Source organism: Neomonachus schauinslandi, chromosome 13, assembly GCF_002201575.2.
Source record: "Neomonachus schauinslandi chromosome 13, ASM220157v2, whole genome shotgun sequence".
In the NCBI taxonomy this organism is placed as follows: Eukaryota; Metazoa; Chordata; class Mammalia; order Carnivora; family Phocidae; genus Neomonachus; species Neomonachus schauinslandi.
Window position 1 is genome coordinate 14,524,090 of NC_058415.1, and position 16,692 is coordinate 14,540,781.

The 16,692-nt window shown below is 42.3% G+C and overlaps 1 protein-coding gene across 2 annotated transcripts in view; it reads left to right on the forward strand.

Moving 5' to 3' along the window:
• The first annotated feature begins 377 nt into the window (after nt 1-377).
• GDA (guanine deaminase) overlaps nt 378-16,692 on the forward strand; it is a 71,226-nt gene continuing 54,911 nt past the window's right edge. For both annotated transcript variants that reach the window (XM_044920325.1, XM_021694313.2), the window contains exon 1: nt 378-500. In XM_044920325.1, the coding sequence (XP_044776260.1) occupies nt 378-500 (123 nt within the window). The remainder of the gene's footprint in view (nt 501-16,692) is intronic.

Consider the following 16,692-nt stretch of genomic DNA (forward strand, 5'->3'; position numbering starts at 1 on the left):
CATCTCCCTCTCCTCTCTCCCCTGGATCGGCAGCTCAGCCACCCGAGGTTAAAAGTACTGCGTTGTGAGCGGTGATTTTGGAAGCTCAAAGAGTTAACCTATCAAAAACTAACACAGGGGAGGAGAGAAAGACCACACCCCAAGGGAGCGCGGAGCCAAGTCACAGGAGAAAAATCCTATTGGCATCGAGGAGGCAGGAAGCCCGCCCCTGGGCGCGGCCTGCAGGGGGCAGGCTGTCGCTCGGGAAAGCAGGGGCAGTACGAGGCCCCCAGCAGGTGCGCCCGGCAGCCGCCCGCAGTCGCAGGGACCCCTCGCCTCACCTCCGCCGGGTGCGCTCTCCTCGGTTCGCGAAGCCCGCGCCGCGCGCCGCCGCTGACATGTGTGCCGCCCCGATGCCGTCCCTGGCGCACATCTTCCGAGGGACATTCATCCACTCCACCTGGACTTGCCCCATGGAGGTGCTGCGGGATCACCTCCTCGGCGTGAGCGACAGCGGCAAAGTAAGCGGGCGCGGGGTCTGGCGCACCCCGACGGGCGCGCGGACAGGTGGAAGGAGTCCCGCGCGGTGCGCTGCGCAGCCCGGAGTCGCTCCGCGCGGAGCGAGAGCCGCCGCTCCGGAGTTGAACTTGATTGTTTGACTCTTGGAGAACGCGGGGAGAGCCCTGGCGCTGGGTTCGTGGGCTGGCCTGGGAGTAACGCGCTCCCAGAAGCAGGGAGCTGTAGAGTACGCACTCCCATGACTGGTTAGCAGCCGTCCAGGCTGCAGTGGAAGGGGGAGCGAGGCTATGCCCTCGCAAATCTTAAGAAATCATTAAGAAACCTGGACTTTGCTTCATTCATCTTTGTATCTCCGGCGCCTGGCGCAGGCTAGGCGCTCCGTAAATTTGATTGAATTTATTGTGGAAGAAATAACAGAGGAGGGGTCACTTGGTTAATGTTGGTTAGCCCTTTCAGCGCACATAATAAGCAAAGAACTGATTCCATTCACTTGCTCGCTCAACAGACACTGTACCAACGACTCCAGCTAGATAACTTATAATACTAGAAAGGATAGTCTGAGAGAAATTATCCATGTCCCCTCTAATTCCCCATAGCCATTTGTCCATTTGCATCAAAGCAAGCAGTTCCATTTTCAGGCTCAAAATGTCTTCTATGAGTGTATCTTCTATATTTCTTTTTCCAAAATCGGGATTTCTACAAACGACCTAGGTAACTTGATGTCTAATATTTACCGTGCATATGCCCCGTGCCAGAGGTGGTAACTTCATCAGCAGCGGCTTGGCCAGTTTGATAAGTGGAAGCCATTCCATTTTTAGCAGAAAAAATAAAGATGAGGATGGGGTATTTTTGAGCTTTTTCCCCAACTACCAGTCTGGTTAGCAAAAGTACACCTATTTGTGACTTGTCAGCTTGAAGAGACTCTTCCTGACTAAATACGCTTCCCAGTCAGTGACGGTTTTGAATCGTGACTCTTATATTTGGGGATAAGCGAACCCTGTTTTCTTACGGTGCTTAAAAATTATTCTCTCTGTGCATATTCAGGGAGCCTGCTGCTGTGTTTCCAAGGTGATGGAACTCTCAGAGCTCCCCCAGATGGGGAGACTGTTTAATTATTGCCTTGTGTACTTGACCCTCAAGTTTGGAGGAACACTTAAGCTTGGGGCAAGTCCCAAGAAACAACGGAACAGAGACCTCTAAACTGGGGAGGGATTAAGAGGAGCTTGCCTAATCACAAGGAGCTGTTCAACTCTTGGGTTTCTTTATAAAAATTAATTGCCCATATCCAGAACTTTAATTGGTAAGATAGCAAGCAAGAGGGTGGGTTGAAGACTGTCTTCAACCAGTAGAGAGGAGTCAGAAAAGGAAATAATTTATCTAAAACAAAATTACCTCTGCTGGGGGTTGTACAGAAGAAGGAAAGCACTGACTCAGGGAGTCTATTCTCCACTAAGGAGCATACTGAAGTTATAAATTTAGGAAAATGCCATTCCCTCACAAGATAAAATTGACTAGGAATTGAATACAAAGGTGAGTTAATCAAGTGTCTTGTGAAACATCCTAATCAGTGAATTGGTAACTGTTGATTTCTCCTCTAGCTGCAAGGCAGTTGATTGTGGACTACGTGTAAGGGGAGAATGTGCCGTATATATTTCAAGATTTGATTTCCCCCATTTTGAAAGTGGGAATGAAGAACTAGTTCCCAAGATCCCATAGAACTGGTTCCAACACACAACCCATACACTGTGGTTACCCAAGATGTAATCCACCCACTGCCTGCCTCCAAATCTCCTGGGACCTTGGCTGGAATGCCATTTCCTGGGGCCTGCTCCAGGCCTATAAATTCACATTCTCTGAGGATGACCCCCAGGAACCAGCACTTTAACAAACACCCCCTAGATGTTTCTGATCATCCCAAAGGGTGCGAACAGCTTTAGCTCAGTAAAAATGTAAACGTCACGATGACTCTACATATTTATTTTATGGGGAGTTAATTTGGTATAAGAACCTTGACTTTTTTTTTTTTTAAGATTTTATTTATTTGACACAAGCAGAGGGAGAGAGAGGGAGAAGCAGGCTCCCTGCTGAGCAAGGAGCCCGATGTGGGACTCGATCCCAGGACACTGGGATCATGACCAGGGCCGAAGGCAGCTGCTTAACCGACTGAGCCACGCAGGCGTCCCTGAACCTTGACATTTTTTGAATAAATATTATCCCAGCAACTATAAAGGCAAAGCATTCCCACTTTCAAAATGGGGGAAATCAAATCTTGAAATATATACGGCACATTCTCCCCTTACACGTAGTCCACAATCAACTGCCTTGCAGCTAGAAGAGAAATCAACAGTTACCAATTCACTGATTAGGATGTTTCACAAGACACATGTCTAGGGTTGAATGTGAGAGAGAGGAGAATGACTTCCTCTGTCTTCCCTCTCCCTTTTAGACCTCAGCTCTCATGTCATGTAACTTCATTTAGATCCAGAGCATGATAATAACTAACTACTTTTAATTCATTAATTAAAGCTCATTCAAAATTAGGTTAATTAAAAAAATTCTCTAGTCAACCTTTTAGTATTGGGCATTTTGAATTCAGAGTTAGTTTTTCTACTTGAGTGGCATGTACCTTTTTAAAAGAAAGACTCCAGCATGTGTAATTTATTTGCAGATATTTAATGAAACTTTGAGATGCTGTATGCTCCCATACTACTAAATATCTAATTCTTCCCACCTAGAACAGGATCAGGTTGACTTTAAACTTGCCTAAAAGAAGTCTTGGGTCTTATAATGCACATTTACCGGAAGCAAGCACGAGGAAGAGAATCAGTTTGGGGGTAGTGTCCTGGGATGGCAGGAGCAAGTCCTATGGAGAACCAGAGAGTTGGGTTCAAGTTCGGTCTTCACCACTTACTTTCTCTGAGACCGTGAGCGAGACACTTAACCTGTCTGAACCTCCGTTTCCTCATTTGTAGAATCAGATTTTCTTTTGCTAAGTATTAAATGAGAGAATATATGAAAATGCCTGGCACTTAGTGGATACTTAACACATGCCATATTCATTCTGTCCCCTTCTTTCCCTCTGCTCCTAGTGATGTAGTTTTTGAATGTTTGTGTGTTGGTGTTGGTAGGGTGAGGTCCAGAGCCGACAGCCAAGAAGGGATTCTTGAGATGTCTTGGTGCAAAATGGTGCTTTTATTAAAGCACAGGGACAGGACCCGTGGGCAGAAAGAACTTTTACCTGCTGTTCCCTGCTGCTCCGGGCCTGTGAGGAGCAAGTGATTATATACCTTGGGGTTGGGAGAAGTAAAGATAAGGGAAGTTCCAAACGGACTTTGATCTGCTAAAGAAGGCTCAGTTTCCTGGAGGAATATTATAATCTGCCTATCTCAAGTATCTGTCAATGGGCTGCAGGTTATAAGGATGTTTAATTTTATCTACGTTTCCTTCTGCCTTTAGTTTCCCACATCACTAGCAAACCCTTAACCTCTTACTCACTCTAGTATTTTTTGCATATTTCCACATGGTGGCGTCATGCAGACCAGCAAGTGGAGAAGAATGCCGTGGCCTGCGATGCACTGTGTGAGAAGTGGGGAGGCCACCAGATCTCAGCTGTGAAGCTGCCCAGCTCATGTCATTGGCCCACTGGGACACAAAGATGCAGCTGGGAAGAAAGATCTAATGAGGGTTTGTTGACAGGTTCCCTAGCACATCATATTTAGTATCCCACCGTGTCGTTATTCCCACTTACAGGTGGGGAAGTTGAGACTTGTCTTCAGCTCAGGTTATGATCCCAGGCTCCTGGGATTGAGCCCCGCTCAGCAGGGAGTCCACTTCTCCCTCTCCCTCCGCCCCTCCTCCCCCACTCGTGCTCTCTCTCTATGAGATCTCTCTCACTCTCAAATAAATAAAATATTTAAAAAAAGAGGCAGTGTAGTGCGCCAATTAAGATACAAATTTCTTTTTGTACTTTTTTTTCTTGAGTATGGTTGATACACAGTGTTACATTAGTTTTAGGTAAGATATGAATTCTTAAGAATGCTTCTGTCACGTACATATGTGAATTTGATGAAGTTACTTAACATTTCTATTTCCCAGTTTCCTAATGTATAAAATAATTAGCATAATCCACCTCATAGGGTTGTTGGAAGGCTTAAGTGAATTAGTAATTGTGAAGTGCATAGAATGCCTTGCACGTAGCACACACCCGATAAACACCATCGGTTATCAGCAGTGGAGATGGAGAGAGGTGGACAGGATTGATTGTGACTTAGGTCAAGTCAGCTGGATTTGATGAGAGAGTTAGAGAGCTATATGTGACTGTATTAAATCATATGGTGGGATACTTATTTTCCCAGCTTCCTGGTGGTGAAGGGTGACCAGGGATGACATTCTGACATGCAGGAGGTTGGCTCAAACGCTTCTTGGAAATATTTTTCTCCTTAACAAAGGTGGTAAGAGAAGGTCTTCCCGTTTTGGATGCTTTCATATGAGGAGTGGAGCTGCTGCCGCCTTTGTTTGAGACTCTGAGGAAAACATTAAGAGGATCTCAGAGGCACTTACCTAGTCCGTCTTTGAACATCATCAGATACGTCCATGAATAACGTCACCGGATAGTTAACTGTCCCTAGAACTGGCCATTGCCCTCAGAATTCTTCTGCGTGAGAATGAAATGTCTTTTTTTTTTTTTGAATTTTAAAAGATTTTATTTATTTATCTGAGAGAGAATGAGAGAGAGAACACGAGAGGGGGAAGGGTCAGAGGCAGAAGCAGACTCCCTGCTGAGCAAGGAGCCCGATGCGGGACTCGATCCTGAGACTCCAGGATCATCACCTGAGCCAAAGGCAGTTGCTTAACCAACTGAGCCACCCAGGTGCCCATGAAATGTCTTTTTTGTCTACACCTCCATTAAGTGCAGCCCAGAGCACCTCTAACGATTGCACTGCTTTTTTCAAAGAATCAAATTATTTTTCAAAGGACTGCTCACTGCCTTCCCCTTTTCCCATTTCTGTTGTCTTCTTATTGGCCCCAAATGTCGGTGTCTTTTCAGGCACCCATAGCAGTAGTCAAGCAGGCCAGTTTACCTCTTGGCTGTCTTTGTATATACAATCGTCTCCAGTGTCATTGACCTTGTCCAGCCTTTCATTGTCTCTGTCTAAATGAATAGAGTTGCCCCCTAGCTGTTTGCTCTCCCCCATTCTGATACCACCTCCTCATGCCTGACAGTTCCGTTCTTGGAGCATGGGTAGAATCACGTATCTCCTCATTTACACCTACCGGCAGCTCTCTGTTATCTCTAAGATCCAAATGCCCCTGATCGACATTCTAGGCATGACATGTTTGGCCCCAGCCTGCTTTTCTAATACTTCCTCCTGCTCCATCCTTCTCTCTGGCAAATGGGAGGAGGATTTCCATGACTGGTTTACACCATGAGGTGTCCATGAGCCGAGGGATGTCTATCCCTGCCAGTTCCTCACTGTTTCCCAGCACATCGTGTTCTTTTTTGCCTCCTCTGCTGGTGCCAATCTCACAGCCTGGAATAGTCCTCCTTTTTATATCCCCCTTTCCACTCCACCGCTGTCAAAATAAAATCTTGCTCTTCCTTCAAGGCGCCATTCTGATGTCATCTTCTCCAAAGTTTCCCTGGCCATCATCCTGGAAGTGGAATGGGTTACCTTTTTTTCTCCCATAAATGTTGGCATATATATTGAAACCAGTGGTTTTTTGGTGGCTACGAGCATGGCTTCTGGAGTCAGACTATGTGGATTCAAATCCCAACTCTGCCTCTTAGTTGGATGAATTTTCTAACATAGCTGAGCCTTGGCAGCCTCATCTACAAAATGTGGACAACAATAGCACCCGAAGGAATGGTAGGACAGATGAGATAGTGTGTGTAAAGCATTTGGCACATAGTAATTGCACAATAAATATTGGCCACTGTTCTTATTTTTCTTTCACTGAAGTAATTATTTCATTTTTACCTTTCATCGTGCTTAGCTTTATTGAACGTTTTCACTCACTGAGCTGATGTGAAGTTCTTTGGCAAATGGGAGGTGAACTGGAGAGAAGGTAACATTTATTAAGTCATACTGTGTGCCAGACTCTGACGGTTTCTTTGTACATCAACAATCCTGAGATGAGATAGCATCATGATCATCGTTTTCTTCTTCCTCACCCCTGCTTTACAAATGAATAATGGAGGCTCAGAGAGTTGTCTGTCTTGGCTGCCGTCACAGCAAGTAAATGGCAAAGCCAAGATCCACACCCATGCTTGTCTGATTTCCAAGGTCTGTGCTCTTTCCAGGAGTCCCTGCTGCCTCCTGTCATAAGGGGGGGGCTGAAATTCTATTGTCCTTAGGGCCCCTCAGCTTTGTCCTATTGTTTCAGTACCAATTAGATGGTCAGTAAGGTGTGTTGAATGTAATGTGTAATACAAAGACATTCATGTGTGATGGGTAAAAAAAGACATTTCTAATTCCAGAGATAATTTTTTTTCAAATTAAAGTATGGTTGACACACAATGTTACATTAATTTCATATGTGCAGCAGTGATTCCACAAGTCTGTATGCTATGCTCACCACAAGCGTATCTACCATCTGTCACCATACAACACGATCACAACACCATTGACTCTGTTCCCTATGCTGTGTGTTTTATCCCCGTGAATTATTCTTTCCATAACTGGAAGCCTGTATTTCTCACTCCCCTTCACCTGTTTTGCCCATCCCCCTTCCTCCTGTCCTCTGGCAACCATTAGCTTGTTCTCTATATTGATGTGTCTGTTTCTGATTTTTGTTTGTTTATTCATTTATTTCGTGTTTTTAGGTTCCACATACAGGCGAAATCCTATGGTATTTGTCTTTGTCTGTCTGACTCATTTCACTTACCATAATACCCTCTGGATACACCATGTTGTCGCAAATGGCAAGATCTCATTCTTTTTTTTAAGGCTGAGTAAGAGTCCATCGTATATTTATACCACATCTTCTTTATCCATTCATCTATCAATAGACACTTGGGTTGCTTCCCTTTCTTGGCTATCATAAATAATGCTGCAATAAACATTGGGGTACATATATCTTTTTCAAATTAGTGTTTTCATTTTCTTTGGGTAAATACCCAGTAGTAGAATGACTAGATCATATGGTTGTTCTATTTTTAATTTTTTGAGGAACCTCCATGCTGTTTTCCAGAGCAACTGCACCAATTTACATTCCCACCAACAGTGCACAAGGGTTCTTTTTTCTCCACGTCCTTGCCAACACCTGTTATTTCTCGTCTTTTTGACTCTAGCCATTCTGACAGGTGTAAGATGATATCCCAGAGAGATTTTTAAAAAGCACAATTGGACTTATTCTTTGAGGCTGCTGGGTGTAACCGGAGTTTGCTTCCCTTCTGGGTCTCTAACATTTCCTGTTCCTAGAATTTCTCAGCAATCCTTTTCTAAGATTGAGGAATACACGTTGATCATCTCCCAAAAGATCTTATTTCATGCATGATTTTGACATTGCTTTCTACTTTCTAAAAAGCCATACCCTTTTCCTTTGTGAAGGCATTTTTTAGTTAACTTAATTACACTAATTTATTAATGCTAAAGGATAAGTCACATTAACTTTAAATTTAACTTCTAATTGAGATCCGGTTTTCAAAGCCTTTCAGCTATTGTATTTGGTCCCTCTGCTTGTGAAATGCTGATTTTTGCCCCAGGAATTAGTTATTCATGCACGACTACCTGAAACCACTTCTTAACAAATACCTTCAAGTGTTTTCTTCCCCTCTTAGCCCTGCTCACGTTGGTACCCCCATGACTCCTGTTTCTATAGTCACAGTGCTCTTTCTTTTCTCAGCCTGGGTTTTTAAAAATTATTTTGGCAGAATGAACCTTTCTCAGTAAAAACCCCACCTGAAAACCCAATGGTGTTGACCTCAATTTATCGACAAGCTATTGATTCATGAGTTAAAAAACATCTTTGAAGGCTAAAGCAATGATAACAGTAACTAATTAAAAGCAAGTTCTTCTAGGCTTACATATAATGCTGTAGAAATGTTAACGGCCTGATGTTCTCCCATAACTTAAAGGGACAGAAAAAGTGTATCGTGTGATCATACAGCCCCGTCCATGCGCCCACAGTTTGGATGTGTATATCTACACACATACAAAACACATTTCCGGAAGGCAATATTAAAATTACAAACCTAAATAATACTTACTTTTGTAGGGCAGGAGTGGAGAGTTGGGAATGTGGAGGAGAATTTTTATGTTGTACTCTATAACTTTTTGTATTGTTAGTTTTTTGGTTTTGTTTCACTTTTATCATTTAATGTAAAGTTTACCATTTTTGAGAGTACACTTCATTGTCACTTATGACAGTCACCATGTCATGCAGCCACATCCATTCCCTAGTTCCAGAGTATGTTTGTCACCCCGAAGGGAAGCCCATTAACCATGGAGCAGTCACTCCCTATTCTTCCCTTCCCCCCTCAGCAACCACGAATTTGCTTTCTTTCTCTAGGTTTGCATATTCTAGATGTTTCATATAAATGGACCTGCATGTGACCTTTTGTGCCTGACTTTTTTCACTTAGTTTAATGTTTTCAAGGTTCGCCCATGTTGTGGCATGAGTCAGAGCTCCATTCCTTTTAATGGCTGAATAATTATCTACTCTATGGATACATTATATTTTATTAATCAGTTGATGGGTATTTGAATTGTTTCCACCTTTTGCCCACCATCAACAGTTCTGCTACCAACATCCTTGTGCAAGTTTAAAAAATCAGTTTAGGGACACCTGGGAGGCTCAGTTGGTTAAGCGTCTGCCTTCGGCTCAGGTCATGATCTCAGGGTCCTGGGATTGAGCCCCGCATCGGGCTCCTTGCTCTGCAGGGAACCTGCTTCTCCCTTTGCCTGCCACTCCCCCTGCTTGGGCTCTCTCTTTCTCTCTTTGGCAAATAAATAAATAAATAAATAAATCTTTAAAAAATAAAATAAAAAACTAGTTTATTCTTTAAATAATCTTTTTATGGCTCCCCATTGCTTAACTATGGGATGAACCTACACCTGGCCTCATTGAGTGTTTGCCCAACTTTCCATATCGTTTATGCCTTTGTGTTTTTGTTTACGTTCCCCCTTCACCTTCCATCTGCTGGATGAATACACCCTTCAGGACTATTTTAAGTGTCACTTCCTCAGTGGTATCATTGTTATCACTCCAGCTCTCCTGTTCCCAGGCCTAACTAACCCCTTTATGCCCCACTTTTTGCTTGGCACCTCTTTATGGCTCTTACTTTATCTCTTGGTTATCCCCTATAACCTCACCTTGAAGGCAGGGGCTATGACTTTATCACATTCGTATCCACAACTCTTAGCATATGGTAGGCACTCAGATGAGTATTTGTTGGATAAATAAATGGTGTTTGGATTTTCTTGCCACAAGATAACCAGTTTGGAAAAGTTCACTTTAGGAGTCAGCAAAATGTACAGCTAGCTAAAAATATCTTTCAAATAACCAATTGTTTGAATAAGCACTCAGGGTTTTTCTAATCTAGATGCTTGATACAACGTATTTGGCCTCTGGGAGTTGTAATTCGTTTCATGTCCTAGTGAATAATTAAGAACCTGGAAAAGTAGGTTTTAATTGGAACTCTGAGACCTCATAAAATTCTCAGATGTCTTTAACTCGGACTATGTTAAGGATCTGGAATAATGTAGATTATAGAGGATTGCTTATTCCCTTTGGTTTTATACTGTGGTTTGTTAAGTGTTCACTTCTTCATAAAATGGTAATTTCCTTAAAATATTGCTTGTAAATTGCCACTTACAATTTACAGTCCTGGAACATGGTAGGCCCTCCATGAATAAGTGTCCCTCCTAGTACCTAGGGCTTTAGCACAAATTGGCATTTTGTAAATGCTTCTGAATAAAAGAAGGGACAGAACGGACTGCTGTGCTCCGTGTGCTATTCCTTTGGGAGCACAGATGGGGTAGTTTTTCCTCCATACTATTCACCTAGAAGTTGTTTCCTCCTGACATGTATAGATCGGTCTCATGGAAGCCTTAACCCTTTTTTGAAGTATAAAACACAGAGGGAAGCCACACTAGGTCCCTGGCTCAGTGGGAGCACATGAACCTCCTCAAGATGCAGCCTGCTGTGGACTCATCAGTCCTGTGGAGCTAGTACGCTTGGAGCTCCTATGAACTGATAGCTGGTGAGGAAAGAGCAAAAACGTCAAGGGGTTGGGATAAAGTGATAAGCCAAAGAGATGCAGATTTTGCCTTATTTGCACTCAGAGTCAAAAATCAAATGAGCATGGGAAAGTATGTAATTTCTAAAAGAGAAAACTGCAGAATGCCATGTAGTGTGAAACCAGAGGACTTGGCTTATTTTGAAGAGATGCTTCAAGAATGCAACCCTAAGGAAGTGACATTCGAGTTGAGGTTTGAAGGTTAAATGGGAGTTAATTAGGCAGAGAAAGATAGAGGAAAGGCCTGTGTAGAGAGACTCAGTGGGGAGAAGGAACTGGTAACTGTTGTGGTGGAGGGTGGAGAAGGCGGGTTGGTGGAAATAGAGGAGGCCAGAGAGATAAGCATCAGGCTTTTTTCATCAGGGTTTTTCATTTATTCCCAGGGCAATGCAATGGGAAACCAGTGAAAGATGTTAGATAGAGGAAGATAGGTAAGATAAGATTTGCATTTAAAAATGTGTATATAAACAAGAACCGCAGAGTAACTGAGTAAAAATTGCAGGAAAACAGACTGGACTGTGGAGCAGAGCAAGAGTCATTGCTAGAGGAGATGAGTTGGAAGGTAATTGCAGTGGGCCAGGAAAGAGACACACAGATGGTGGTAGAGTTGGAGAGAAATGGGCAGATCTGTGACACAAGAGGGAGGCAAAAATCAGTGAGATTTGGTGACCGGTTGGATAGAGAGGGCTAGGGACAAGATTCCCCTGGGTTGCAGGCTTATACAACTGGATGGATGTGTTGGCCATCACTGGTTGAGGGAACAGAAGACGAGATCCACCCAGAGAGGGCAGACTCAGAGGTCTGTTACGATCACGCTGAGTTGAGGTGCCCTTGTGACATCCACGTGGAGATGTCAGGGAGGTGTTGGCTTGCAAGTCTGAAGCTCCGAGGAGATATCTGAGTGGGAGATATAAAATGTGGAATAAGGGTTGAGAAGAGAACAGGAATATATTAACTCCAGTGGTTGAGTTTTGATTAAAAGAGTGTATGCAAGCAATGAATCATGGAACACTACATCAAAAACTAATGATGTAATATATGGTGATTAACATAACATAATAAAAAAAAGAGAGAGAATGAGTAGGATGAGAAAGGCAACCCAAGGGTCAGAGGGTAACCACGGGAGGGTGGTGTCATAGAAGGCAAAGGATGGGGGACAACTTCAAGAAAGAGGGAATAGAGCAAATGGTAGATGTTACTGAAGGAATAATACTGGAAAAATGTGCAATGGATCTAGCAACTGAGGTTATTGTTGACCTTAAGAAAACTTATTTTGGTAAAGAAAGAGAATGGCAATCCACTTGATTTGGATTTTGGAATGGGTGGAAGATAAGAAAATGCATTTGGTGATCATAGACAACTCTTTTGAGATAATAAATGTATAATATTTTTGCTTATCCTACGAAAAACATAATAAGGTGACGTTAACAGTAATAAAATACAAACAAATCACGTATGTCTTATTCTCCAATTCTTAGGTTCTTTGAGGACTTTTTGTACACACGTTTCACTTCCATAAGTTATGTAAGCATGCTGGTATTGCCCACTTGCAAATGTTTGAGTGGATGCCAAGGCTTTGGCAAATATGGATGTGCTACAGCTTAGAATTAGCTGCAGCCTGCTTAATAATCATTTCACTGTCTTATCTCAGAAATATAATTTAGCATCTCAGTGTCACTGGCAATCTTGGTGTTCAGTCAGTATTTTTGTTTTGTAGTGCAGGATGCCAGGAGTGAAGCTGAAGCTGTTCTCATCTTAGCAAGATCAAACAGGAGAGGCATAATTTTTCCTTAGGTTTGAGATTTTTTTGAAATTAAGGCAAAAATAAATAAATGGAACTAGGGAAGACCACAAAACCAGATGTTCTCCTTATTTCGAAATGCAGTTTGATTACAGGAAAGCATTTTTGGACTTTTGCTTTCTCCAAGGGTACTGAGAAAACCCCACCCCTTCCATCCTTCCTGGTGGATTACTTTGAAAAGAAGATTTAATCCAGCTGAGAAAAACAACTTTTAAGTGACTCATGTTAAGAAGGAGAACTGCAATCCTTACATATATGAACACAGGCTTGTATAATCATTCTGGTTTTCTTTGTCTCTTTCTTTCTCTGACAATCAAGTAGAAGAAGGAGAAAAACAGGAACACTTAGGCTAGATTTATGCCAGTTGAAATTAGAATGAGGAGAATTATACCTAGAACCCTAGGAAGGACTGGATGCTTCCAAAATGCCAAATCATTGGGCAGATAGAGTAAGAAGACAGTAAGAGGAGAGGATGTGGAAATGCAATGAAGTGACAAATGGCACTAAAAACCCATATCCATTTACATTGAGTCCTGTCTTTGGGCTTCCGCATCTTTTTGTCCATACCCTGAATACCCTTACCTCTCATTCTCCCCTATGCATACCTTACCCATCACCCCCTCCAAAAAAGAATCGGATTTTTCTAGTCCTTGCTGATTTCTCCCTTCTGTGAGTTTCCTCAGCTCGGTCTGTAATGTCAATTTGGCCTGTACAAACATGCCACCATGCATTGTTTTCAATTTCCTGTATGCACATAAATTTTATTTCCTCAGCTAGAATATAAACTCTTGAAATGTGAGGATTATTTCTTACACAGATATCTGAATCCTTAGCAGTCTGATGGGCATATGATGTGCATTTCAACAGTGTGTGCTGCCTTGGATTGTTATCAGTTGAAATGCATTACGGAACATGACAAAGGGGAGGCCAAGAAGCATATTTTAAGCAACTTCCTGCCAAATCTTGGGATTTCTCCTCCCCAACTCTGTCTGCAGTGATTTGATTGGTAAGCACCCAGTCCTAGGCTCTTGGCGTGCACAGGTGTGACTTTCACAGATGAACCTGGAGGATATTTCTGATTTTGTGGAGGTTTATGACTGAATTCCAGAAGCTGCATGTTGGCCTCCTGGTCGGTATCACTTGACGAGCCCATGAGCCCACCCGGTCGGTCAGCACCCACGCTTCAGTGCAATTTCTCACCCTTGGTATATATGCAGTAACTTTCATGAAACAGTTGGAAAACAACCCAAACTTGGCATTTTTAGAAAATGTTGGAATGTTCCTGAGAAAACTGATGAGCAAAGGAAGATGTACTACCATTAAAGTAGTTTCTTTTTACTAGTGGTGTTGCTGCCGTAGGCTCTAAGCTCATCTAGTAAATAGAATGTGCTCAGCAAATATTTGAGGGATGAATAACCAAGAAAACGATTATTTCTAATAAAGGCAAAAGATTGTATAGCACGTGTGATGTATCAGCTACTGGTCTAAGTCCTTAACATATACTAACTCAATCCTTGCAACAACTCTGTGAATTGAGTACCATTATCGCTCCATTTTGCAGATGAGGAAACTGAGTCATCAACAGTTTAAGTGACCTTTGTTCAAGGTCACATTGCTGGTAACTAGCGGAATTAGGATTTAAATCCATATGGTCTAGTTTTAAAGTCTGTATTTGGAGCAGCTCTTGTGGAAGTGAAAAGCTGCGCTGTTGCTCAACTGTGTGGGGGTACGTGGAGGCCTTAGGGTCTAGTCAGCAGTTTCTGTGATAAAAATTTTTGCTTGCTTTTGGCTTTTGTGTTGCAAAAGAAAACTCCTAAGGGGTTCTGACAACTTGTCAGTGCACCTTCTAAAGCGATTATGTGTCCTTTGCGAGATCCACAATTTGCTCATTCTTAATCAGGTTTTCAACAACACTGTTGTGTTGTTACATGTTAGAGCTTTAGAACCAGTGAGTAGTTGGGCTTCAGGAGCGGTGGAAAGCAAACTAGTGTCGGTTCATGGCTGGCATCCATCTCCACAGAGGAGAGGAATTTGTAAGGCCAGGATTTGGGCCTGTTCTGAGTCTCTTTCATGAGCTTTGGGAGTTGAGTTTGTGGAGTTCAGTGAAGCTCACAGTATGTTGGGTGTGTGAAACCTAATGTCAAGTGTATTTAGAGCTTCTATAAAGAGAGCACAGGCAAACAAGGAGGGAGAGAGTATTAAGTTACATGAAATATTTGTCAGGCTTAGATTTGATCTTTTTTTTTTTTTTTAAGATTTTTTTATTTATTTGACAGAGAGAGACACAGTGAGAGAGAGAACACAAGCAGGGGGAGTGGGAGAGGGAGAAGCAGGCTTCCTGCTGAGCAGGGAGCCAGACGCGGGCCTCGATCCCAGGACCCCAGGATCATGACCCGAGCCGAAGGCAGATGCTTAACAACTGAGCCACCCAGGATCTTTTTTAATCTACTCTTTTGGCAGTGGAGACATGATTTGACTTAATTTAGTTGCTGTAAATGCATGCTGTCTGGATGGCCACCATGATTTTGTTACACATTTATATTGACTTTGTAAGTAGGCTTTGCCTACTTGGGCGAAACCTTGGAATAACTGTTGTGGTGTGACTTATCTGAAGAACTACCCTAAATCACAGGTAGGAAGTCTTGGCAGAACAACCAACCCAAACTTTGCCTCTCTACTCTCATCCTGTTTTCTACATGCAGTCAATCTGATTAACAAACGAATAATAAACAACAACCAAACAGACTGGTGGGCTCACACTAGAATTAGAAATTGAAGAACAAACAAAACAAAACACACAAAAAGCCCCCCAAAATCCAAACTAACAAGAATAAAAGAAATTGAAAAACATTTGGTTTTTCAGGGAAACTGGGAAAAGCTTTGTGATTAATGTGACAAATGAAAAACTGAAACAAAGATGTTTTCAATTTCATCATATATGATAGAAAAAAATAGAAATTTAAAAAAATGTAGCTTTGAGACCAGGGAAGGGTGCCCTACATCCGAACCTCCAGGAGGAGGCAATCTTTATTATTTCTTACAACTGTGTACATCCAGTGAGCAAACGGGATGAAGAGAGATGAATTGTAAATCAAACAAACAGAAAGAAATATAAAGCTTTTTTCCCCTTTAAACTTAGGGAATATGACATCAATACCATTCTATGGTTGCCATCAAAATACAACAGGAAAGTTGGATTAGGTCCACAGGTTTGACTAATGATGCTGTGTTCATGAAAACACATAATTATCCCTGAGCTCTTGGAATGAACCAGTTGCAGTAGCTCGGGAGAGGGGAGGGGATTTGCACATATTAATTTTATTTATTTATTTATTTTAAAAGATTTTATTTATTTATTTGACACAGAGAGAGAGAGAGAGAAAGAGAGAGAGAGATCACAAGTTGGGGGAGGGGAGCAGAGGGAGAGGGAGAAGCAGGCTCCCAGCCGAGTAGGGAGCCCGATGCGGGGCTCAATCCCAGGACTCTGGGATCATGACCTGAGCCGAAGGCAGACGCTTAACTGACTGAGCCACCCAGGTGCCCCTGCACATATTAATTTTATTTTTTTTAATTTTATTTATTTATTTTTTTGCACATATTAATTTTAAAGATAGAATTCTAGTTAGCAAAAATGACTCTCCTAGAACTATATAAAGGATACAGCAAGAGGCAAGGAATATACATAAAGCCTGAGAAAAGAATAAAGCTCATTTTTGTCTTCATCCAATACAGATCTTTTTCAAAACTTAATAATTGGATTTTTGTGGAGCTGTATGTAAAGGGGATTTAATAAACTGAATATTACGGGAAAATATATTAGTCTAGAAGTTAGGATACCTGAACTGGAGAAGGGATTCTATTATTCAAACGATCATGTGATCATGGGCTAGTCAGTATTCTTGGTGTGTCTTATCTGTGAAATGGGTATAGGGATGTGGTCCTCTAGAAAGGGTTTTTGGGAGCTAGGGACCTCTGGGGCTTCCATGCGTTTCGTCTGAGCTTACTGTTCACTGCTCCTCTTTCAGACTAGAAAAAAGACCTTGATGCTTCCCCTATGTCCTGCAAGTGCTACCTAAAAGCACGACTTAAAAAGTCTTAGGCAACATATAATTGTTTTGTAAGTGGAGGGCCCTTTAGAGTATCTTGCCCACGG